This window comes from Cygnus olor, chromosome 13 (genome assembly GCF_009769625.2).
Source record: "Cygnus olor isolate bCygOlo1 chromosome 13, bCygOlo1.pri.v2, whole genome shotgun sequence".
Classification (NCBI taxonomy): Eukaryota; Metazoa; Chordata; class Aves; order Anseriformes; family Anatidae; genus Cygnus; species Cygnus olor.
The window spans coordinates 7,823,712-7,850,542 of record NC_049181.1 but is presented as its reverse complement, the minus strand read 5'-3'; the positions used below and the strand labels follow the sequence as shown (position 1 = coordinate 7,850,542).

Below are 26,831 nucleotides of genomic sequence, written 5' to 3'. Positions count from 1 at the left end.
GTGGTTTTTTTTTTTTGAAACCAATCGCTTCTCTTTAACCTCCTTGAAAAAGCACACTGGCAATACAGGTCTCCGTTGTCCTGTGGTCTCACTTTTGAAGTCCCGTGTGTGCACTGTCCAGGAGTGAGAATGCTGCTGGTGTCGAGACGCGGTTATGACGACTCTGGGATTCTGGGTGGGGGGAGTTCTCTCTTCTGTACTTCTGCACGTGCTTGACAAGCGCTGGCCTGCGACTGGCACTTCAGGGACATGGGAAAAAGGCATTTAGGACTGGCTGAATTGAGTCCTGCTCCTGTTGCCCACAGACAAACGTACATGTATTAATACATTACAGCCAGGCTAGTAAGTCAGTTTTATCTCCCTAAAATCTGTTCAGGAAGAGGCGGCTAAACCACCTCATGAAACTCAGAATTAACAGTGTAGATACTTAAGAACAAAAGCAAAACTACAAGAAGGCAGCTCTATGGTGGCAGGAAAACACTTTGACCCAAACCAGATCTGTGTTTGTAACTGGAAGAGAGCATTGTCTGTAGCATGGACCCTGGAACACCGAGTTCTCAAACCAGTTAATAACACTTTTTTTTTTTGAAATGTTAATGTTTGACTGTCTCTTTATCATCTGATGCCGATAGATGACACAACCCCAGGTCTTCTGGGAATCAAGTTAAAGTAACATTTTTATTGCCCTTTAAAGACTTAGTGCATTATATGTAAGAAAAAAATAGTGATAAATAATAATAATAAAAAAGTTTAAACTAAGCAGTCGTGCATGGTTTCTTTGTGCTTCCATGCATAAACAGAGAAGTGACACACAACACCCAGACAGTGGGAAGGCTTAATTTCAAAAACGTTTTTTTATAGACTTATAAAGATTTGTGTGTATGAGCCAAATACAGCAATAATGGGTCCTCAGTAGGAGTCAGATTTGCAGAAATAAGATTTTAAAACAGCTCTACAATGAAATGTTAAATGAAGGGAAATACTTGTTACATGAACCCGAACTGTTCACTTAGAATATAAAACAACTTTGAGCAGGAGTTCCTGCTACAAAAGCCATCTTCTGCCTTAGCTGTAAGGGATGGTGGTGGGAAAGTGTGGACAAATGCCCTCGCTGCTATACTTAGTTTGGTCTCTAAAGTAGAAAAGAATGCTGAGTTTTGTAGTAGTGTGCAGGGTCCCTTTAACTTCTGTTACTGCCACTTAGTGCACATGTCGCACGCATCCCTAAGAAATGAAAGGATCTGATTACAGAACTTGTTTTTATTGTCTACAATTGTGATACAAGACAGTTGTTGAAGAAATTATTTCCCCAGGTATGAAAATGAGCACTCAGTGATATATTTGTAATGATGAAGTAAGGAATTTGAGAATTACTTCTTCACCTAAATTTAATGGTTTATTTCATAGTTTCACTGATGAATTTTTTCATTTTCTTCAATGATTAGCCACGACTCTCACCCTTCTTCTGGTATGTATACAGAAGTGTTAGGCACCAGCCTCAGCATGTACAACCACAAACCAAATAAATGTTTTACATAAGACAGTTTGCTTTTATAGTGATCACACACTAATGTGAACATAGACTAAAAATAACAAATGTTGCTTTAATAAGGATTTTTTACAGTAGGTGTAAATATAAAAGTTTTTCAAATTATTTTCACAGGTATCACTGAACATTTCATAGCTGTCTGTTACAGAAGCACCTAAAAGTGCTTTGAGTCTTTCATTTATTATACATAGTTAAAATATATTACACTTCTGAAGGTATCTTAAATCACTGAACGGTTTTGCTAGCATCTTGATGAGCCAAATGGGAATAAAAGGCAGTCCACATTCATGATGTGAATATACAGTAAGGTGTTTGACATCCTATTAAGTCATTGCTCATGTTCTCAAAATAACCATGGTGATGAGACCTGAAAGACAAGAATTAAGAACTAGACGTTTTAATTTCACTGAATAAAACATTCAAAATAGAGATAAGACAGTTATCCTGTCACTGGCCAAGAAAAAAAAAGGGTAAAAATGCATATGTGCAAGCAGAATGAATTTATATACATCCATCGCTTAAATACCAGAAGTGTTGCTCCAAATTTTGATGTAGATAAAAATTAGTGTATAAACTTACACTCAAGCGCTATCTAATAACTAAACTTCAAAGAAGCTATAACCACTCCAAACAATTATCAAACTCACAGCTGGAAATCTTAATACTGAGATTTTGACTTGGCTAAGTATAACGCTAGCACACAAACCCCCAGTTTTGATGTGGGCTAGCTAGGGGTAGTGTAATTTAAATGCCGAATCATCAGTAAGACAGATTAGCTGAAAGCTCCAAGCCATTTTTTATTCTGCTCTGTGGACAATAACATCGTTGCCTAAAACTAGTCTTTGATCAGTCTGCATAGGGAGCTTTCTGCAGACTTTGTTGTGACCTTTAAAAGGAGAAGGAAAAGAGGAATTGCTCTGACGGAGGTAAAAAAAAAAAATAAAAAGAAGAAGCAGAAGCTCCAGGGATGAAAGCAAAAAAATACAGGGTTAATAAACTACTCACGCCACACTGAAGAGTTCACTTTAATTACGTGCTGATACAGGGGAAAAAAGTACAAGTCTGCAAGTTCTTATCCATAAGTTTATATAGTACAAAGTAAAGAGGCATATGGAAAAACATTAGGGCTCCTGGAATCCCACCCTCATGTAACATCAAAATAGTAATTCATCAGTTCCTAGGCCATCTTATTTTCTTTCAGGCTTGGAAGATGTTAGTATAATAGCTCTTCACAGCAGAGATCTTAGCTAAAGTCTAGAGATCTCACTACAGACAAAGAAATTGCTGAGAGTATTTTGTTATCCTGCCACTACATACTGATTTAACTTTATAAAGACATTAAAGATAAAAGTATGATAGAACAGAGCTGTAACACTGCCTTCCATTAGATAAGCATTTTATCCATTAAAGAGGAACTATAGTTCAGCTGTTTGTTAAGGTCTGCACTACCTTCGGCAATCACTACCACCAGTACTGCTGCAGGCCCTAATTTGGATTATCTGAATCACTGCCGAAGTAACAGGCTTCTGGAAGGTGCTACAGGACAGCCTGTACCATGTGTGTACGCATTTTCAGGAAAGAAAGGGTTTAACTCATTTCTGTAAAGCAAATTCTCAAATGTCACATGGCCCAGTTGTCACGGCATAAACCTCCTTTTTCAATTAAATGCTAAACAATCCAATTGTACTTCATTGTGGAAGAAAGTAGTTTCATCTTCTTAAGGGCAATCAACTTGTGTTCTAGATGAGCAAGCGTGCTATACACAACGCTTCCTGAGTATTAAGAGCACTGCTCCCGAAGGATCAAGATGCACAGGGACTTCATAATGCATCTATAAGCAGGTAAGTTGTTGCAAATGGTTTAATACTATAGTTAGCAACAGCAGAAATTGGAATGTTTTTTCAAAGCTAGAGGTAAAAATAAAGCAAGGATTACTGCAAGATCCTAATCTGAAAATACATTACCATCAGCTCAGATAGCGATGTAGGCTTCTGGTTAGCAACGGGTGAGTTTTAAAACCTTTTCAGCAGACTGACTCTCAGAAGTCAGTCATTAAACTGAGTGTGCGCATTAACCACCACGAATTTGCATAATTTCTCATCGCTATCTCACCTCTAGCTACCAGTTTGAAGCTGCCTAGCTCCTTTCCTTTAAATCCTCATTTCTGCCACGTAGTGGGACAGGAGAACTGAGCTTAGTGTGACTGCTCTTCAAATCTGAAATAGTTATAGAAAAAGTCAAATTAAATGTGCAACTTATCTATGCTTGGTAATTTAGGAGGAAGTTAGCGATCTGGAAGAGCTGTGGATGGCAGTGATCTCCTAGCAAGTGTTTATAACAATTTATTTCTAAACATTTTAACTGCTTATCAAGAGGGTAGTGAATGGAGCCTTTCAGAACAGCTCATCTGAGTTGGAGAGAGAAATAAAATCAGAAGAGTTCTAGGTTCTGCAGTAGAGTAACTATTTCAATACAAGAGAAAGAAACAACAGCACATTCCATTCAATTTTGTTGGCAGATGATTATAGGTATTAGTAATTTGGCCAGTCACCAAATGAAGGTAAAATCAGCGTGTAGGGGCCTGTATAATATTGAGTAAAATCTGGTCTAAAATAGTTACAATTACCACTTTCCCCTGATATCACTATGGCTGTAACTTAAAATATAAGTGGGGATGCAACAGAAAACGGATGCGGTGCTTTGTCTCCATTAAGTTTCCTGAAGCCACTGACAAACACAGGAGAAGTTTCTTGAATCACAGAAGTTGCAATAAAATACTTAACAAAATCCAAAATACTCACCTAAAACATAAGCAGCAACTAACTTTTGATTCACACTTAAATGGAGGTAGAGAGGCACCAGGGATTCCATTTCCCCCAATGTAGGTAGCATTAGTGCTGCAATACACACTATTCCCAGGAAGACTGTTAGTAAACTAGGTCCCGACGAGGCAGTTCTGTTTTCTGAAACACAAAATAGTACCGCTGGTAAGGAGTATCTACCCAGTGTAAGTGTTAAATATTCTGCAGAAGTGTTTGCAGTACATCAGAGCTGCACTATCTCAAAATTTTCTTTTTCCCTCTGGAGTTTGGAGGGGATGGAAAACAACTCTTAAAGCCACTTTCCTATGCCTTCTGCATTTTGCAGTGAAGAAGGCTGCTCCACGTTCCAAAGCTGATGCTGGAACTTGTTTCCACATGACTTTCCAAACCCCTCCCTTCTGGAGGAACAGAGCCTGCCAGGCTCAGTAGCTATATATACACACACACTCATGACAGTTAGATGTTTCAGCAATGCTGGAGGTTTCACCATGCATCCTGACTCCTGACACTGATATGTTCCCTCAGCGATTAATGGTCAATTGGGAAAGAACACCTAGAGGAGGTGCACAGGCAGATAACTCTGCTTACACCTCCAGAACAAAACTTGGCTCCAGCAAGATCACAAACTGTTCGGCCAGAGGAGTTTCTCTTATTTCTTTTAGAGGAGGATTCAAGGGCTGCACCTGCCAGAACAAGCTTATGTGCCACAGATGAGCAGCATTTCAAAGTTGCTGTAGAAACTGAGAGAGTGAACTGCCATGGCAGTCTAATATCACTTGAACAAGGAAATGCAAACTATAGACTAAATTGTCCTTCGCGCTCTTTACTGTGCCGCAGATTAGTAGCTGGAACCTACTCAAAGACACACTGTATAGTTGTTTTTTTAAAGAGCTGTTAATGTGTTAGTTGAATATTTCTAACCAAATTGTTCAGACCCATTAGAAATTAGCAAGTGTTTTATCAAAGTTTTCTATCCTCACAGTGACTAGCAGTATGTGTCCCATTTTAATTCTACTGATCTATTATTTCTAGGTTGCAGGTTATATGCAAAGACTCTACTTGCTCTGTTTATTATTTTTCTGTAAGCAAGCAATATAATTTAGCTAACAAAGTTTTAAAGCAGTGAAATAGCATTTGGATTAAGACCAGTATCAGATTGTTCAGGATGGTTAAAACCCTCTGTACTGGAACAACTGTCATAGTAACATTTTGTTCTGTGAGCCCTGAGAACTTGTAGGTTTAGTTTAACCACGTATCCTCCTACTATCCATCTTGAGGATTTTTTTAGCGTAAGGTATTTCACCAGCCAACAAACTATGTATAAATGCTGAAACTGTTTTATAACAGGAGGAACATTCTCAAGCAAGTTAATCCATTTTCTGGAAATTATTTTTGTTCTTGTCATGAAAAAGAAAGCAGCAACAAGATTACACTATAAATCAGTAGACTGTCAAGTCAAGAATCCAATCAGATTCATTTCCAGTAAAAATTTTTATCTCTCTCCCTACTACTTCGATTTAGCGTTTTGGTCCAGGCTTTGCCCAAGACTGTTGATTTACTTCCTCATATACAAAATGAGGCATTCCCAGCTAGCAATTTTGATTTTTTGTACTTTTCAGACAAAGGAGACAGCACAAAACAAGGAGCACTTTAGAAGATGTTTTGGCAGTATTTCCTGCTCATCAGGAAATGGAGGATTAAAGGTTTGGAACAAAATCAGAAGGGGCAAGTGTTCTGAAAGAGACCAAGGAAAAAAGTAACTGATCCTTTTGCAGATAAATTCCCATTGGCAGTACCAGAGCTGCTGCACCAGAAGAATATAGAGGGTACTCTCCAAGGTACAATAACGAAACTCGGGGCAGAAAAAAGTCATGATTAATCAAGACAGCACAAGCAGTACTGCCATAGTTTGGTTCTTGAGTGCTATCATCCCTCAGTGATTAATTCTTTATTTATTTGTAAGACTGATTTTTTTTTTTGAAGTTTATTTTCATCTAGTCTTTCTAGTCACTTGAGCTATTCCAAATTGACTCAGAGGACAGGAGGGGTAAAAGATTTCAACTACCTGGTTGACACAAAGTCTGCTCAAAAAAGACACTTTCAGCCAGGTGTTCTTTTATTCGCTTTTCCTCCTCTTCCTTTTGTTGTGGTGGTTCCTTTGCAGATGGAAGTAGAGTAGCAATAATCTCCTTCCTCCCTAGTGCTTTCCTCTGGCTCTGCTCAGACACTTGCAGACGAAATTTATCTATCACACCGTAGTGAGCAGCCCGAACATCTCTGTGACGAATCACACTGCAGAGGAAAACAACATTTTCAAACAGAGGAACTAGTTTGTCTAGTCTATGTCTCCTGTGGAATTACGTCCTACAATCCCAACATTTCCCCTTTCTCCCCTCCCCCAATTCAGATCCTCATTCCATCCTCCAGCACACAATGTTCTTGAAGATTTGGTCTTGCCTTCTCTCTCCCCTCCCTACATTCATTGCGCTATGACAAGGTATTCTGGTTCCTAAACAGACACTGCAATTGGCTAGCCAAAAAGAATACTTAATTCTTTATCTAAGAACACACCTTTGCCTCAATCTGGCACCTATCTGCCAATCTTCATGAAACATTCATTATTTGAAGGATGCTTCCTCTTTTAGCAGAACTGTTTGATGCTGGCAAGTGATTTCTAGAAGGTATAAGGGGAGCTGGGGCGGACAAGGAAGAAAAGAAAAGTAGGACTGCTGAACCCTTGGACAGACAAGGTGATGGCAAAAGTCTAGCTTTTTGAGGAAAGCAGGCTTGAAGCTTTAAAATTATACTTTCCCAGATGCTACACTCATTGTCTCTGTGGATGAGAGCTAGCTGTAAAGGGATTTTCAAAATCAGAAACCCACTGATTTAGAGCATCTAACTGCAGTCAGAATTACAGCTATGTATCTACATAAACTTTTCTCACCTGTGTTTCAGTAAGCATGTTTGGATACAGAGACAGACAGTAGAGCTGTTAGAGCCTGGTTCATCAATCTAGTAGCTACCTTGAGAATATTTTGCAGCACTGAAATGCCGTAGATACTTCACTAGCTAGCAAGAGCTAGGCCAGGTTTATCTACCCAAGCTGCAATCACAACATAGACTGCAGTGTAGGCACACACTGAGTCATACCTGGAGTCTGTGTTTTCATTTATCAACTTTTATACTGTCCGGCAACCACTCTGAACCTGTTTTGAACAGGTTGACCAAGATGGCTTCGATAGTAAGGCAGGCTGGTAGTTGTTAATTGCTTCTAGTTTTACATTATTTCATGGGAAAAAAAATCATGCAGGGCCTAGAAAAGGCAGTTTTAAAATAACACTGATCAAAGTCAACACAGAAGTCTGCACACTGTTCTGCTCACCTGCCTCCTCTCTGCATTTATGATTCACTATGAAAATCCATATTTAGCACTAAAAAACTAGAACATGCAAGTTTTTAAGTCGTATCAGCTCTTAAGGGTTAATACAGATTTTAAGTGTTTTTCCAAAGTGGAGGACTTTTTTTTTTTTTTTTTTTTGTGAAAAGCTATTCTAAATTTCTAAGATAATAATAGCTAACCTGGAAAAAATACCTATTTGTACGTGATGTGACTTCAAGAAGGTTGCCATCTCCTGAGGGGAAAAAGTGATTTTCTCCTTAGTAATATAGGATAGCGCTCTTAAAATTGTTTCAAAAAAATCTCTGTGATAACATACGTGATTAAAATGCCGCAAAAAATAGATTCTTGTTTCAGACTTAAGTTAAAGGAGTTGTATCACCTGAAGCGATCTACGATCACAGAGAAAGTGCTAACGCTTGATATCTGGTTTGAACAGTCTATTTAACAAGGAAACAGAAACTACGTCATCCTAAGCTAGAAAGGTACGGGAATGTTTGTGGTATTACATCACTTCAGAAGCTAAAAGTGTGCTTATGACAGGCTTTCAGGAAGCTGAGTGTTGGCTGGGCAACTGCCTTCACTGAAACAAAAAGGCTTTTTCCCCTGATAATCCTAATTCATCCAACTCTGAGCATATCAGAACAGCAGATTCAGCTCCATTTCTTTGAGACTTCCTTCTTAATTTTTTCTCTCCTCTTAGTATCATAGTACCAATTAACCTAAACAGAATCTTTATGTAACACTGTGCTATGAGAACATGCATCTGCTGCCAAGCAAAGAGATGTTTTCTGCAGACCCTTATAAACAGATACATTCTCCTGTTTCTTTTTAGAGACCATTGCATAATTGGAAGCTCTGTAGAATATCTGTTTATCTGGCAAATGGCCATACTTACATAGTACTGCTCATATCTTGGAAGTAAACACTGCCCTTAGACAACAACCAACGGAATGAGATGGGTTTCCTGCCACACAAAAACTGCCTTGGAAACATGGATACACCTTATTTTTCTTTATTTAATAGAAGACATTTAAGATGATCAAATGTCATCAAGATTGTGTGTCTACTGAAGACTAGAGTAGTTTACAGACAGACACGTTGGTATATTAACTTTGTTCCATTTTTAGGATTATTGCCCCTGCCCATTTAAACTTTTTAGTTCCATATTTTAAATACCCTTTCTATCTGGTGAGTCCTTGGAATTTTCCGAATCACACCTAAGGAAACCAGCCTACAGGAAAGAGCCATTCCCCAAGCACATTATTATTTATTTGACAAAAGACAAATCATTCAATAGCGGGGTTTTTGTTTATGGACATTAATTGACCAGAGGTTCCTGGTGTTTTACAGTTGACAAATTTCTAGTCAGAAAGCTCAGTCTACTCTTTCAGGCACGTCATCCTTTCTTCAGCTGTACCTATACATCAGCACAGAAATAACATGGCAAATAGATGATGAAAGAAGTTGGGCTATTCTAGCTTATATAACTACTGCTTCCTCCACTTTGAATTATAGCAGCCTACAGGCCCTACACAATATTGTGGTAACTTAGCCAGGGTTCATCTTCCCTCTGTTACTGGGTTGGGACCTGAATGGAGAAGCAAGTAAAGGGGAGGGAAGAGGAGAACAGAGGAAGAAAGAACAAGAGAGGTGGTCAGGGTGAAAGGTAGGTAAAAGTACCTTTATTAAATATGTCCCAGGAAAGTGTGTTCAGTAGAACTTCATACATTTTCATTTTGCAAATCTGCAAACAAATATTTCTCACAAAGAAATCCCAACCCTGGGGGTCTTGGTTTTCTTGTTAGAAGTAACACAAAAAGTACCCACAGGAGGCTCGTATTACTCTCACTGATGGTTGAAACAGTATACTACAGGATGCATTTACTAGCATTTTATTTATGCTTAAAGACAAAATTAAAGAAGGGAGCATCTGCAAATTGTTACTTCTGTCCTACAGTAAAAGGATAGCAAAGATGGGGTGGCCAAAAGAATACAAGAGATTAGGAAAACATAGTATTTATAGAATTTAATTTATACTATGCATGCTGTCACTTACTACCTCTTAAAATAATAAAAGAAATTAAGGTATTCAAATATCCTACTATTAGGAAAAAACAAAAACACTTTTACTTACATATCAACACAGCACTGAGGCTTCACTGTACCAGCAGCATCAGCCACCACATATTTATTTGGACTTGTACAAAGAACTGCAAAGAAAAGAACAGTAGTGGTAACAAGTCATGAATTATTACCTCATTAATTTCATCAACAGATATATGTAAAGACACAAGTTTGGTTTTGCCACAAATATAATGTTACATGAAATAAAACTGGACTTTTCAAGATCACCAACTAATCCTTAAGTAGAACTTAACCTAAGAAACCCACCTTTGAATTTTAAGGCAAACTCATAGGGGTTATATAGAGTCAACACCTGCTTGTGTGTTGACTGGTCATCTGCATAAAATATAAGTTCTGTAGGAAAAACAAAAACAGGAAGATTTCCTTCCACTAACTCTGGTTGTCTTCTTTGTTGCTGCATTGGCACTGAATCCTCCTTGCTGCTTCTTGTGTTCTTATGATTTTTGTATCTTCGGGGACTTCAGTTTTTGAATCGTTTAAGAATTCCAAAGCATTTTGGCAATTCTGAAGGAAAAAAGGGAAAAAAAGGGGAAAAAAAAACAAGATTATTTCCATGAATCTATACTAAACTGAGACAGACAACAAATGTGTAAAAATAAAAAACTTGATGCTTGGTTATGTATCTACCTATACTTAAATTCGTTAAAAACATGGAAATATTAAAAAAAAAAAGAATCAGATGTATATCTATTTAACAAACTGCTATAAAATAAACGGATAAGCACTTCTTCAGTGTATAACAGATTCTGGGGTCCCAGTCTATGACTAGGGTTGCTTATAATGGACAAACATTTGCAACACAAACCAAACAACAAAAAAATAAATGCCATTCTTGCCTTGGCTAACTAACAGTTGAGAAAAGAGCAGAAATGAGGAAACACAGAGGTGTAAGGCAGCAGCAGTCACCATTTGGGCAAGAATCTCACTGCAGTGGTGACCTACTCAGAACGTTCCTGGATGAGGCATAGCGACTTAGGTATCTGCTCGCATAGGCACTGAGGTATGTCAAACCCTACAGATTCAGAACAAAGGAATGGGGAACATCTTCATGCTTTGTTTAAGCTCAGGTCTTGTTATGCTTGCATGGTAGTTACTGGCAATGAACTGAAAAATAACTGGGATGATTAACACCAAATAGACTTCGGATTTACTACTGGGTTAAAAAACAAGAAATGTTTTCTACCACCACTGTCTCTAAACAAAGCATAACCACCATAATTCCGCTTCTACCATCCCCACAGTTTTGTTTTATTTTGAGTGGCATTCCAGAACTAAAACCAGAACCTATGACCTGATCAAGCAACAATCCCAAATGCAATTCATAAAATAAAATTAAGGCCAGATTCCTCAGCGTGCATGTCATTGACTTTACAAACTACAGACAAAACCAAGTGAAATAGCTACATATATATTTTCCGCAAGAGTGTCACATTTTACTGTACCTCCTATAGGTTAGTTACCTAACTAAAGGTGTCATTTGAGGCTTAACTTTATTCTACTGTAGAAAACATCAGAAGAACAAAGTTCCCACTGACTTATTAGCTATAACTTCCACTTCCAATGAAGCTTTATAAAACATCCATTTAAACTGTTCTCCAGACTAATAATCTGATCTCGTTGCAACATAACACATTTAGTTTTTGAGATTTCTAGCAGCGAATCGCCTTAGCATTAAGAACAAACAAAAAATAAATGCTTATTTGTCACATTGTAAATATCATGCTGTTCATGCTGCCAAACACCAGATACATGCTTCATACTTGAAACATGACACAAATTTAGTTGTTTACTAGAACATTACCTAGACTATTTTAGTAGTCCCTGTCATATCTTCAGACTTACAGGTTGTGATTCTTATTCACAAACTAAGCTTCTCAATTTCTTTATTTTTTAAAATAAAGACTCATCCTTGGAGAACTTAAATTTATGGTTCTTACTGGAAAGTCCTTCCCCCAGATCCAGCTTCTTTTCAGAGCAGAGGTTTATTTCCACTTCACTGAAACGCTACTAATAATATTCTGAAAACAAATCCCCAATGATAGTGTTCCAAGTTGATGTTCTGCTACCATATTAAGAAGGGTCTAGAAAAAGAAATAGATCCGTAAGTAGCCATTTGAGTTCTACAGTGCTTTTGGAATTTTGGTAAATCTGTTTTGTTTCAGAAGAATTAACGAACTCTAAAATCACTTCGTGCAGCAATTGTAAGTATTATTTATTGAACAATTTTACGTACTGTTGCAAAGTGAGATTCACTGTTCCATTCAAATATATGAAGACTATATGAAGATGTAACATGAAAAAAGCTGCCAAATCATAGGCACACAAAATCATTTCTTCTTTCTCATAGGCAGAAGAAAAAAAAAAATTTACTGGAATTAGCTCAATGCAATATACAGTAAGCACATGGAAGAACCACTGGTTCTCATGCTGCATAAATGCTATATAACAGAAATATAGGCCATCTTCTGAAATTAACTTTTTTTTCCCCTAACAAGTGTTTTAAACTACTGCACAACCAATATCAAACTACTACTAGATATTCTAACATGACTAGATTTAATCAAATACAGACAGTTATTTGTAATCATTAATGCAATTTTGATCTTTAGTGTTTCTTTTTGTTTGTTTGTTTGTTTTTTTAACATTGCACAGGTTTCATTCTGATTCCTGGTATTACACCACAACTCTAGTTTCTTCAGTTCAGCCAACAGCAAGAGTTCAGGTGTCCAAAACCCCACAAATCATGTTAGCGGAACAGCGGATCAGTAAGCCTACCAGCAGCCTTGTTTTTCTCACATATCCATTGATAACACAGTGCACAAACCTCCCAGGAATCCACAAACTTGTAGGCTGAAAGCCACCAATCTTAAGAGAATATATCCCATTATTGCTTCCTTTTCTTATTTAACTTGGCTGGACAAGAAGTCGCCACTCCAAACTGGCAGAAGTAAAACCTGGCAAACCCAGGTTTACGGTGGATACATTTGCTGACACAGCAGTGTCGTTCAGGATATAAATTTCTAGGTTTCTAAGCAAGCAACAAACATCCTTTTTGAGAGAATTATTTTGGCTTAGAAGTCACCTTGCTGGGGTACCTCGCCAAGTAATGTCAGTAAAATATTCTTCCCAAAGACTGCATTATAACTTGTACAGACACTGGGGAGATTTGATGATTTAGTATTAGCAATAGCACATCTTTCACACAGCACTCATCAAGAAGAAGCTGTAAAGATTTTTTTACAGAGAACGTCTGTAACCAGAACTTCTTTACGTAGTTCAAACCCAAAGAAGCACTCCTCAAAAATGTTCAGAATAAAGCTACACAGCTGGCTGCCTTTGGCACGCCAGCCAGTTCATTTAAAAGAAACTTGTCCATCACTGTTCTCGGGGTGCACTGCAAGCAGCAGATTCTTTTGTACAGTCAGTGGTCACCATAATTACTTCAGAACTTAAAGGGAAGCACAAACAATTCTTTACAAAACTGAGACCTGTGGTCTTAATCTGTGACCATCTGTGCACATGGACTTCTAGTACCACCAATGAAATTCCACGCAGCTGCAGTAATCTGTCAAATGCAATGCTCATTACAGGACAGGGGCTGAAGTGTAACACCTGAATAATGCCAGATTGCTTTCCAACACTCTTTGAAGCACAGACAAACCGTTTCCACTGATATTTTCTTCAGCTCAGTAAGGATCTTTTCTCCCTTTTCCTCCCTGAAGTTACTAAATATATAATGCTTGTGTCACAATAGCACAAGATCTGCCAGCATTTCCTGTGAAATCCCTTTCTTCATAAATTTAACCTGACAGAAAAAAAAAACACCATGAAGTGAAACGTAACTTCTCTTTAGGTTCAGAAATAACACCAGCTCTGATTTGTTTTTATTTAACAAGTATCTGCTGAACAAATAAATCAAGTGGGGAAATTTTTTTTCCACTTTAACTTCCAACAGCGTCATCACCATGGCTTCCCAGTACATATGTATGTATACATACATATATATATATATATATGTGTATAGATAGTTATTTCTGTCAAATAACTTGACAGAATATCATCTGGTAAACACTTTATTCAGAAGGTAACCTCTTTACAGTCAGTCTCCACATTCTCTTATTAAAAATGTGTAATTACAGTTTAATCTATGTTTGTTCTATCTCATAATCTACCCTCTGAATCCACACAAAAAGCCTTTCTACACTGCATAAACTCAATAAATTCATGACTGAGGTACGTATGCCTTTTGAGCACATATTTACAAAATAAGCCATGAAGTCTTCTTCAAAATTCCGCCCTATGCCAAGCAGAGCAATTATCTTACCTTTAAGCTACACGCAAATAGAGCATATGATCTGAAGCAGATCTATTAACATTTTGTTTCTCCAAAAGTTTTTGAAGGCCTCATAATACACTTACGCAATCCGATGTTTAAACTACCTGCAATTATTTGGGAGAGTCATCCAATGATTCGAGCACGGCCCCAGCAGTCAGGTCGGCTGGGTTCCATTATTGCTAGCTCCGTCACTGACTCTATGACCTTGAGCAGTTGGTTAACCTCACCTCAATTTGCTCATCTATGAAGGCACACATTCTGCAAAGTATTTAAGTAGGCGGATAGTCACATTCAAACTGGCAGAACCACTCTGAGACTCTGCAAGGCCTCGGATGAAGTACACTACTGTCCACCTCCTTACAGGGCGATGAGAAATGTAATTGGTAACTGTCTTCAGGATGCTGTAAAATGAAGTAGTCCCAGAGCGTTACCTATTAGAACGGATGACTACAACATGCATAAATCATGCTGATACTAACAGCAAAGCTCATTAGGTCTGCATTATTTTTTCCCTTTATTTTTTTTCAGATGCTGAAAAGGTGACAATAACATAAATGTTACTGCAGTACGGTTGTAGAGGCATGCGAAACCAGGGAAATCTGGACTAACAGCTGTGCATTGTTTCCAATCCATCCTATCAGAAGAATCCTATGGAAGACTTTCAAGGGCACATCTGCTCTACTCTGCATTTTCTCCCTTTCAGGCTGTGTTTAACGTACCAAACCGTTTCTTAAACATGTACTGTGTCCATTAGCGCTACGCGGTCGCTCTCCCTGTCTCAGACCACGTTCAAACACTCAGCTCACACGCCAGGACGCCAGGTTAGCTGAGGAAAACACTCCTTAAGGGCAGCACGGGAAGCAAGACAGCCCGCTTGGACTCCTGCGGCGCACCTACGGAAGGCAGAGAAACGAGGCCGGCTGCCCCCGCTCGCTTCACCCCCTTCGTTACCCGGCGAGGAGCAGCAGCGGTGCGGGCTCCCGCTGCGCTCTAACGGCCTCTCTCCGCAGCCGGCGCCCTGCCCTGCCCTGCCCTGACGGCGGCGATAAGCAGCCGGCCCCCGGCCGGCCCTGCTCGGCCCCAGCGACACCCCGGGGCACCTTCAGCCCAGCCCCGGCCCCGCCTCAGCCCCCGGCCCGGGGACGGCCCGGCCCGGCCCGGCCCGGCCGCTCCTCGCGGCCCTGCTGAGGGGAGCGGCGCGGCGGGGAGGCTCGGCCTGACGGGGCCGGGCAGGGCAAGGAAGAGGGTGGCTGGGGGGGGGTGGTGCTCGCTCTCCCACATCACCCCCGGCCCGCACTCACCCCTCGGGGCCGCTGGGTGCGGGCTCCTGGCGGCGCCCCCTTTGTCCGGCCCCCCCCGGCTGCTCCCGTCCCCGCCGGTAGCGTCGTCGCTATGGCTGCCGGGATGGGGCCGGGATGGCGGCCGCCTGCCTCCCGCCGCAGCCATCGCGAGACGGCGCCGCGCCTCGCCCCGCCCCGCCGCCATGGTCGGGGCACCGGCACGGCCCCGGGCTGGGCCTTCGGGGGCTGCCCGGCCCCTCGGCAGCACGCTTGGGGACGGGGTGCAGCCGGCCCGGATTTTCCCTCGTAGGGAAGGCTGTTATCTTAAAAATAATCCATTTCTCCTCATGACTTGTGCGGCCTGACGCCGTCCCCGAAGTGTCCCTCAGCCCTCCGGTGCCCTCACTGCTGCCTTATTCTGTCATGGGCTTTTAAGCATTGTATAACGCAAAAAATGCAGCCCTACACTCACCACATAAGATCGTTTCCAGCTGTAAGATTAACACCGCAATTTTTTTTTTATTATTATTATTTTTTAAGCCAGGTGAATAATTAAGATTTATATTAAGCCTTGCAGCCAGCAGGATTGCAAAACCTTTTTACCCATTACCAGACTTTACCCAGCAGTGAAACAAACACAGCAGCCATTAGTATTTCACAATATCATCATGAAACAATCCAGGACAGGAAGTAACATATTTTTTGTCTATTTAAAATCATGGAAGATGCTTAACAAAGTTACTCATTTTGCAACTTAGCCAAGATATGTGTGTTAGCACTGATCTTTTTCCAAATACTTCCCTCTGAAGGTCTTACCGTTGCTGGTAGCTCATGAGCAGTTTTAGTTTTATGGCTACAAATTACTCAATACTACAGTTAAAATATAGAGGAATTAGAAATCCTGTCAGAGTTTCTGAAAATCTGTGCAGTGAAAACTGGTAATTTGTTTGTTTCTTGACAAGTTTCAATTGGCTAATAGTTGTATTTCTGTATGTTTAGAAATAAACTGGAATTCCTGTTTTCAAATGGACTTGCAGACTTGAGTCTTCAGGATACATTTAGAAAATTACAATGCTTTTACTGAGTATTAAAAGGGTGTTGCTGATTTTGGAAACCTGTCTCAGGAAAGGCTCCTAGTGTAGCAGACATAAACACGCTTCAGAGATATTCAAATCAATAATAAACAAAATGATCAAATTAGAAAAAAAAAAAAAAAAACCACCATAATTTAAAATGGCTAGACTGAGAAGCACATTAGTTAGCCAAATTGATATTTTCCAGTTTGTCCAGCTCATTTACAAAGAAAGTTCAGAATCTGTAAGAGTACATTTAGATCTCCATTTGTAAGTTTCCTAGGACTCAGCTTTGGTTTCTCGCTTTTTTTATCTCACACATAAAATAATGTTCACATTTACTGACCACTTGTTGAAAATCAGGAATCACGCTGGACTCCTTTCTTTTCCACCCACCTATCACGGTGGTTTGTTTCTAGCTTATTTGAGTATTTTAAAAGCCCTGTGTTGACTCCAGTTAAATGTGGAAACTATTGTATATATCTGAGTAGCAGCCATGTTCTTCTGTCCTGGTTTCTTGTGCCTGATGCATCAGCACAAACTCCACATCATTGACAATTTTGCAATAAAGGGCCCTTGAGAGAGATTGTGCCCCATACTGGGCATTATTAAAGGGATGCATGTGCCATCACTATTTCACCAGCACTGACATATGCAAAAATGTTACAGAGCTGCTTGATAAACTCGCTGATGCTGAGCTTCTTGGCGTGGAGCATGCACAACGCCTGGATTGGTACAGTCCTGACGCTCTCGTCGCTGCCTTGCCAGCAACACCCAGTACTTCAGATGGATGAAAAAAATACTGAAAGGAGTATACAGCTGTGCCCATAGGCCATGTGCTGTGGTAGACTGCTCATCTGACATGTGAAAGATGGAGACTACTGCCATGCGTGGCAGTAACTAGAATTATCTCAGATGTGTGGGAAGTTCTCTTTATCATTAGGTTATTATTTATTTTGCTTTCTCCTCACATTACTTTATTTTGCCTGAATAATTATTTCTGGGATCAGAGGCAGGCTGAGGTTGCAGTCCTTGTGACAATGTTGGTAAGGTGGGGAAAAGAGAAGAAAAAAATGTGGATGAGGAGGAAATCAGAAATACAGATCCAAAGGCATAGAGACATAAGATGCAGTAGAGAATCTGCGACAAGCTTGTCAGGTCACTTTAAGCTTAATCTGAGGAGTAAAAAGATTCCATTTCTGTAGCTTATGTTTGGCCCTCTTAATTTTTTACCTACCGTGGAAACCACTGTGAGTTACCTAAAAACATTGGCTAGCCTTCCGTTACATAAAATATGGCCTACTTGCAGCCAGAAACCTGAGACTGGAGTCTGCAAATGCAGAATGCTCCTAAATGACTTCTGTGGAAGTGTTTTTGGTTGCTGTGGTGATTATCCATCTGTTTAAATACTTTATATGGGAGATTCTCAACTCATTTATCGAGGAGAAGATTTTCTAAAGTTGTGAGAAACACAGCATTATGCCTGATTCCTGTAGTTTTCACACTTGTGTAGCAAAAACTCTACCTTATCTGTCATGACAGAAAGATAATTGTATTTACTGCTAGTCCGGTATGCCTGTAACACTGGCAAATGTGTTTCAGTGGTGCAGTTGGACAGGCTCACTGAATACAGTTTATGAGGGGGCCTCCTTTAATGAATTCTCAGTCTGAAGCAGTTACACAAAATAAATTGTATTTTTACAAAGTCTGATAGGAAAAGAACTGGTGTGCAGACAGGAGTGCAGCACATTTTATGTATCTTTGTCTTACCCATAGCTTGTAATACATTTAATTCTTAATAATTAATAGTTTTGTTTTGTTTTTAAAGGATCGTGCTTCCTCCAAGCAAACTGTAATACCTCTGTTTTTGAAATAATTGATATAATCCCTGTGAATTTTGTTTTTCTTGACAGTTGCCTTCGCCATGGCACAGCAGTGAAAATCCACTTCGCCTTTCAGATAACCTCAGGAAATGAGGTGACGTATCTGTATTATTTCCATTCACACCCATGTTATGTTTTTATCTTGTCTTTCTGTAGAAAATGATATTTTTTTTATAATTAATACCTGTTTATTAAAACAAACAAAACTTCATAAAAGATTTCTTCCTTTTAAAAGACTATCAAAGAAAGAAAATACTGCATTCAACCTACCACCTTAAAACAGCGTACATGTTCTGATTTACAACAGAAGCAAGAATTGTTCAGCCTAACTGTCTAAGCAGTTCTCTTGCCTTTAATTCACCTATTAAAACTTGTGGTTTGTTTTTTGACTTGCTTCTGTGGCAACTTTTCAAATTTCCACCCCCCAGTGGCAGCATGTTGCATTCCCATTTTACGTCACTTGGGACTTCAACGTACTAGCATGTATTTTTTTGTGTCAGGGGTTAGACTGTTTGTTTTTATGACTAATAATGTGGACCTTGGGAGCCAGATATCTAAGTACCATTGAGGAAATATCTAAACCTCTGTTAAAGTGTAATCCCTTTCAGGACGTGTCTATACAAGAGAGTAAAGACAACTCAGAGCTCTCACTGCCCATGCTCCAGACTGTCTGGAAGCAAGCCAGTTCCAGCTTAGAAGTCCTTTACCTTAGCTCTGTGCCCCTACTAATGGCCCCTGAGACATGCCTATGGTGAGTACAGCATGCCAGAAAGCCATATTTGCTACAGAACAGATAAAATGATTTGGAAAAGTATAGCCTAAAGCATAGCTCAGTTTAAAATACTAACCAAGGGCAGGTTTCACGCACGCTCATTTCTTGAGAATAAGGCCAGTGTGAGATCTAAGCATTCATTTGTCTGGCTCACGTCTTATACTGAGTGAATTTTGCACAAAGTATACTTGTATTGTACTTCAGACAGGTATCAGGGTTCACTTCTTTCTACTTTGTGTCTGGGCTTATGGTTATTCATGTAGGAGTTCTTGACATATGCTTTGTTCCGTGAAGCTGTATAAAAGAAGCCATAATTGGGTCTTAGACATCACAGTATTTATAATCATTTAGAAACCTCAGAGAGAGCAAACGTTTAGAGTTTTATAGACAGTCATCATCTTTATGAAGTGTAGGATCTATTTCTGCGTTGTCTGTAGGACCCTGCTGAGAATCTTCATTGTCCTCCTTATCGAAAAGCTGCAAACTCAGCATGGTCTCCGCTTCTTTCGAGGATGTGCGCACACATCTCTCGGAAATAGGCAGTTAACGGTTGCTTCATTAGACCTCTAATAACATCTCTATTTCATTTTCCTTCCAAACATGTTTACTTCAGTTTTGACACTTATTAATAATGTCATCTCAAAAGTAAGAGGTCAGCCTGACACATTTACAGCTATTATAAAATATGATGCTATCTGCATACAAATGGACAAGTAGGAGCCTCACAGTGATTTTCCCTATTATTACTGCCTAAGGAAGCAATAAAAATTTAACATTTACCATTGGGAAACACCTGCAGAGATTAAATTAAAACTAGATTATATGCTTATCAGTTAAATGTTACAAAAGCAAACTCTTTGGAGATTAACATAAAAATGATTGTTATCAAAATCTTATTAAAGGCTTCACTCAGTACAATCCATTTTGCACCTCTGCTGCTCAAGCGTTCTACATGTGCAAATTATTAAGTCTTTGTGCAGCTGTATAGGGGAGACAGGGCAGCCTTACTGAGGGCTTTGCTACTTTGCTAGCCAATACCTATGTTTAGATTTGACTTTAAAAGTTGACCACAAGTACCATTTGTCCTTCTCTTTCTGATCCTGCCTCCTTTCTGAAGGACTCTTTACATCGCATGCTCTGTTTCTTGAGCATGGCGCCAAGACCTGCTCCTTCATGGAGTTCTGCTGGGAATTACTCTGGAAGCCACTTGTCCTTCCTGTTGTACTCGTTCCTTATTATGGTCAGCAGGACAAAGACAAAGGATTTTCAAAAAACTAGGAGCTGAGAACAAGCAAGTGTTATTGCTGCTAGCAGATTTTCTTTGTGCAGCCTTTGGTACTTTGCAAACACATTGCAGAAAATAGAAATCTGGGAGGCATGTGGGCCAGAGTTGATCTCTGACCTGGAAATTCAAAAAGCTTTGGATTTGGGCTTTACTGCCTCCAATAATTGAGGAGTTTACAGTGTAGATAATCTACAGGCACTGACTTGAACGTGACACCATCAGCATAGGTACTACCAGTACTTGGATTACATACACAGTGGTTAGAGGTTATTTCTCCATCTGGTATTACTGTGATTCCTTTGACTCCAAGGCATTAGAAGCAAGCTGCCTTTGACATATTCTGAACTGTGTATGGGAGGGTACAATTCAGCAATAGCCACATCCTGAATTACTTAGGTGAAGGCCCAGGCCAGGAAAAAACTTTGTGGAGATCAGATTGAGTGGTGGATCTGGAGAGCATGATGCTAATAAGAGATTGAGATTGTAAATGAGGTGATTGTAAAACAAGTCATGTAGTTTCCAGAGGACAAATTCAGAGGGGGATTGTAGGGTATCAGGCCATGGTTCTCCAAACATTTCTTCTGGAGACAAATTTGACTTAGGAACCCTATGGCCATTTTTTCCAGCCACTTGCCATCTCCTCCATTGTGTCAGCACAGACCTTAACATTTAGGTAAGTGAATCAGGGGTGTGGGGCGAATCCAACTTCAAAACAAAACAAAGTAAAAACAAACCAAAAAAAAGCAATTTAAGTTTATAAAAATCCAGGAAATAGTGCATAGAACAAGGGGGGAGGTGGGTGGGTGGGTGGAGGAGATGCAGAGGTTGAAAACCATAGCCAAAGACTGGGGAGTAGAAATAGCTGGAGCTTGCTTTGCAGGGAAGAAAAAATGTCTGTGCAACCGTGGCCTAACATTTGAAGTAATAAGGGTTTGTTGGCCCAGCTGATATTCACTGAAATAGGTTAGGGAGTGTTAGAACGAGTATATCCGGATCAGAGGGGTGGTAACCTGTTGCAGGGCAATGCTCACAAGCCCCTGGGCAGACTGGGGGAGGACTCTTGTGTCAACACAGCTGGATTTGGGAGGAGATAGGTGTCCACAGACAGACTCCCGGCACTGTCACAGTGTAAACCAGTCTTGCCTTACGCCTTCCTCTCAAGTGTAATGTGTCTTCCAGCACTACTGTAGCGTCCAGTTTTCCCTCCCCTGTGCCTGAAGGGACAAACTGTACATTAGCATTTTTATAACAAACTTTCTTTTGAGAGTAGGTAATGGACATATCTGGTAACTTAAGCAGAAGCCATAGACACATCCAAATAGGGTGTGAGTCTGTGTTCTGTCATTTTATTTGGACAAATTACAGTATTTAACTTGGAAAGGCCTACTCATGTCTCTTGCTTGACTGTCAGGCTCTGAGCTGTGTGAATTACCGACACGGGGATTTAAGATTTCATTTTTCAAAAATGACGTACGTTTTTGTATGTACATACCTATATCCAAGATGTAGAAACTACTTAACTGTAGTCCGAATTTTCCAGTCATTATACTAAGTAATTCACTTCTACTGCCACTAGAGGTATAACATTCACTTGAGCAAATACCAAAGGAAACATTTAGTTGGAAGCCTTGCCCATATTAATATTTCATTTTTCAAATAATGCTTTTGATCTGTTTTTTTTTTTTTTTTTTTTTGAGGCCTCATCCTACTTTGCCTATTCCTGTTGGGCACTCTTTCTTTTATTGAACTAAAGCTGACTACTTGTGAGATGAAATGCCACCTTGTGATTAAAGGGTACAGAATTGAGTGCTCATTTAAGCTGCATAAAAAGCTAAATTATAGTGTCAGTCATCATATCAATCATCTGCAACTGGCTCATGTGCAAGCTTGTACCAGCACATTTGTAAATCTCATTTCACATTGCTTGTTGTTCTGGTGCAGAATTATGTTTATTCTGAAATGCAAACATAACAAAATCTGGTATTAAATTAATTTAATTTGTGTATGTGTGTGATGACCAGCTGCCACTCAGATAGAATAACCTTTTGGAAACGCATACAAATGTCAGTGGGGACAAGGAAAAGCTTGCAAAGCAGCAAAGCTCCCATGTCCCCGCTGGGAGTGGCAGGAGAATTGCGGTGTACCCTGGGGTTTAATCACGGACCTGCAGCGTCTGCACAGTTTGAGCGCAACGTAGGGGACGGTTCTGCACCGAGGTGTTGTTTTTTTTTGTGGGGAGGCAGAGGTTGGCCACATTAGGACTAGCTGCAACCCTGTTGGAGCGTAATCTCCGTCTGTTTGAAGTTGGTAACCTTTCTTGCAGAATTTCCGACATGCTCAGCAGCAGCCTGCCAGCTCGGTGCTGCCTGCGCAGAGGCGGCCGGGAGCTGCGGGTTGCTGTGGGAACTGCCCGCTGTGCCACTGCAGAGCTGAGGCCTCGGCAGCTCTCCCGCTGCAGCCGCGCAGCCTGGCGTTGCCACATGCTGCTTTTCACCTCCTCCTCAGTTTTGCCCGGTGAGCACGCTGGCGGCAGCTGAGAAGGACGAGAGCGTGCCAGCTCGAGAGCGAGCGTGGTGAAAATTAGGTGACTTGAGCTCTCGCCTGAACTGCAAATGTCTTCCATCGCAGCGAGCCCACAAGCAGTCTTTCTGCCATGTTCTCCTTGCAGGACTGCACCCACCCAACTCCCGGCTCAGCACAGGGAAATGGAAAAACAGGAAATTCCGTGATGAATACTGGAAGAAGAGATCTCTCTTACGAGTTTTGTGAAATTTAGTTTGTTATTTGCAGCGAAACTGAAACTTTCAGAAAATATGTGCGTTATGGATAGATTGAAACTTCTGTTTTAATTTAGTCTCTATTGTACTGTAATATGATGTATTGCCCTGTAATATTTGTAGGCACTATGCTGCATGGTCCAGTACTGAAAAATTATTTTGAAGGGAAAATATTGAAATGACACCAGGCTGTCTCAGAATTTTTGCTGTTCCCCTAAAATGATTTTTTGACAAAGTTACTGTTTTCTTGAAGCATTTAATTACAGTAAAAGTGGGCTTATGATGAGAAAGGTGTTTTTAGCATAACTGATGCACAGATCCTCATAAAACTTCTGGTGTAGTGCAGCATTTGGGTTGCTCCTTTCCCAAATACAGTGCTAACAGCACAGTTCAATACAGACAACATAGATACAGCACTTGGTGTATCCTTGGTATGCCTTCTATTTTAGTTTCTTTGTACTTTTTGTAGTAATACTGATACATTCAATGTAGTTTTACTATACTCTTAAGAAATTTTTGACTAGGAGAAACAGTCTACAAGTGGGGATATTTTGGATTATATTAGCATAAAAGTCAATAAAGTAATACCACTGAAATTATAGCAAGGCGAGATATAAAGTGGATCCATTGAAGTTATTGAATACAACAGCACTGCTATCTGACCCTACTTTTGCCCTATGTACAATTATTAGCAAGGCTCTGCCATTTATCTACAGCTTCCCCCTGTAGCACACACAATCGTAGGCAGAAAATTTGATAGCAAAAGTGTTTTGAATGTAGTTCACTGGAGCAATTGTGTTTAGAATAATGTTAAAACATCTTGTCTCCCCAAAATCAAGAGAATGGGTGACAATCTGTTAAGCTTTTTCCACAATTTTGATAATTCTTCCAAATGATACAGTTCAGTGTCAAGTTGACCTTTATGTTTTTTTCACAGCTAAGGGAACAGTTACATAAAAAGGATGAATGAGCAACAACAAAAGAGGAAGGCTGGGATCATATAATCTGAAAACTGGAACTGCCTGCATTTATGGTTTCTTATTTCAGTAAGGGAGGCAGCACTGAAGAGTGGTTAAAGCTCATGATTTATAAGTAAGGAAATAGAGGTTCTGTTCTCATTTCTTCCTTATACTCAATGTATGGCCCTGCATAAGTCATTTAAGACCAGACTGCAATTGTCACTTAATTCAAATTAAAAAGGCAGTAAGTGTAAAAGTTCTGAAAAAAATCAAACATAACCAATAGTCAAAATTATGCCTTCTTTACTGGTGAAGAAAATGAGGCACACAGCAGTCAACTGTGATTTTCAGTCACAAAAATGCCTTTGACTCACACTAATTTGACTTTAATTTCTCCCTCAGTGAATGAGAATAAAACACTTAAACCATTTGAAGCACATTGGATGTGAGTTAGTTTACATGACTATTAACAGTTGGGATTAATATTTGTCACTAAGCCAAATTATTGGCAAGAACACAAGTAATACGAAAGCATCATTGATTCTCAATCTTGCTGGTCATTTATGTTCGCCTCTTTTGTTTTTGATAAGATACAGAAGGTTTGACTTTCACACAAATTAGTAATTTGTTACTAGAGCTCTATGACATGCCTGTAACTATGGTTGGGCAGAAGAGTTTCACTTTGTTAAAATCCCAGACCAAATCTGAGCTCATCCAGAGAGCTTCTTCCAGTCTGCCCATAATGGGATTTAACTGGACCCTGTCAAAGCCAGGCTAGGTGTTTGACATTTTTCCAGGATTTTGGGGTGGACATCTGGCATGGCTCGAGCCACTGGATAAAGGTCTGGTCCTCTTGAGGGAGTAGAAAATAGTCCCTAGACCTTGAAACCAAAAATTCTTACACTTTCTCCACGGAGATCCCTGAAAATTGTCATGTTTATTTCCCCCATCCAAAATTCAAATAGCATGGGAATCTGTTGGAGAAGCCACAGGTTAGCCTCGATGCCACACAGACCACTGAGTTTTTGTTCAGCTACTGTATTTGAGGCTCACCTGCTTTTGATCTTAATCGTTTTTCAGATATCTTCAGAAATAACAATGCAGAGTATTGACACATGTAAATTTATGGGGTTTGCTAAAGCAGTTCGCTTATAGTTTCATCGACCTAGGCAGCAATAAACAGTAGTGTTTTCAGAGGGAGGACTGAGTTTCTGTCATGCTAGTTCATGATTCAGGATTTTTTTGGCTATTGTCTGTTAAAATTTGGTTTATGGCCTGCCTGACACAGTGACTGATACCGAAATCCTTCGATGTCTTTTGGAAGTGCAACAGAGGCAATTTCCAGCCCATGATGCAGGAAACTCCTCTGTGCCAATAAATAAAAATTAACATGAAAGCAGGGTCTGTGGAAAGACCTGGCTGTGACAGAATTGTTTCTGCCTGCTTTCTTGGTTGGACAGCAGTCACAAAGTGAGGATTTTTACTGAGCCTGTTTAGATCCCCATAAGTGGATTTTGGCAGGAGTCAAGATGTGGCCACTGCCAGCTGCCAGTTGAGCATGTGTATGTTGTATACCTATGTGAAATTAATGATTAGGCTATGATGAAAAAATAAATCTCGGTAGGAAAGAACAGCTAGCAAAAAACCTAAAGCTTGTAAGTCATTCATTAACCTCAGTCTCATTTCTTAGATGGACTTCTTTCATTTTAATGAAGTTAGGGGAAAATTCCATTTTGAGACAGAAGCCATAGCGTAGCCCTGGTCTATGAAATTAGATAGCACTCTTTTGACTATCTACTGGGAAAAGGAACAGCTGAATATAATGCTTGTACACAGACAGCTCCGTATAGTGTTTCAAGAAAAGCTTTGAAAAAGATAAGATTCTCATTTTGTACTTCGGCAAAGGGGTGCGCCGACTGCAAGAGTTTATGTTAGACTTGCACTGAGCACAGCAGTTTTCCGTAAGGTTGCTGTAGCACCGCCCTACCTTGTTTTACTGCCCTCCCTGCTTGCCACATCACCAGCTGCTGGTGTCCTGTGGGTGTGCTGGTACCAGAGCCTGGATGCAGAGGGCCAGGGGATGGCCTTCTGAGTCTCTGCAAGTGAGCTGCAGCTTTGTGAGACAGGAAGTAAGAGTTCAGCTTGATAACAGATACCCTTTGCTGGTTGTGTTTTGAAAATAGTAAATGAGTAAGAAAAATATTATCATTTTATCTGGTACGCAGCAAGACTTTAAATTTGAGTTTACTTACCTTCTAAGCTCTCCATGTATCCTTTGTTTGACCATAGGTTTTCAAACATAGCCACGGGAGGGTTATAGGGATAATTGGCTGGCAGCCTAGGGACTGTATTTAATTAATGAGGAATGCCCCAGCCATAGCAGCATTCCTCGCAGGAGCCACAACCCACATAGCTACAGGTGCTGTCCTGCTCTCTTCAGGCCCAGGGACTGCTCTTCTTCATGCTGGAGTACTGTGTGTTGCAACTTGTGCCACATTTGGAAAATAATATGCTCAGTGGTGGATATCACTGTCAGAGCAATAGCCTTTC

General features: G+C 40.1%; 1 protein-coding gene and 1 long non-coding RNA gene across 8 annotated transcripts; one reads left to right on the top strand and one right to left on the bottom strand.

The window, feature by feature from the left end:
• Positions 1–1,248: 1,248 nt before the first annotated feature.
• On the bottom strand, positions 1,249–15,709 carry MOSPD1 (motile sperm domain containing 1). 6 transcript variants are annotated; one of them, XM_040572942.1, is made up of 7 exons: positions 15,554–15,709; positions 10,163–10,420; positions 9,906–9,981; positions 6,434–6,663; positions 4,351–4,512; positions 3,662–3,765; positions 1,249–1,916 (listed from the first exon to the last, which is right to left on the bottom strand). In XM_040572942.1, the coding sequence occupies exons 2-6, from the start codon at positions 10,314–10,316 to the stop codon at positions 3,686–3,688; spliced, it is 702 nt and encodes a 233-aa protein (XP_040428876.1). In that variant the 5' UTR covers positions 10,317–10,420; positions 15,554–15,709; the 3' UTR covers positions 1,249–1,916; positions 3,662–3,685. The 6 variants fall into 6 exon arrangements, with proteins under 6 accessions (XP_040428876.1, XP_040428879.1, XP_040428878.1 ...); XM_040572945.1 differs by having other exon boundaries at positions 6,437–6,663; positions 15,554–15,699; XM_040572944.1 differs by lacking the exon at positions 15,554–15,709 and adding an exon at positions 14,972–15,253.
• Positions 11,994–25,204, top strand: LOC121077599. 2 transcript variants are annotated; one of them, XR_005824191.1, is made up of 3 exons: positions 11,994–15,073; positions 18,519–18,582; positions 24,260–25,204. It is a non-coding gene; the product is annotated as an uncharacterized LOC121077599 (long non-coding RNA). The 2 variants fall into 2 exon arrangements; XR_005824190.1 differs by lacking the exon at positions 11,994–15,073 and adding an exon at positions 15,779–16,025.
• Positions 25,205–26,831: the final 1,627 nt, after the last annotated feature.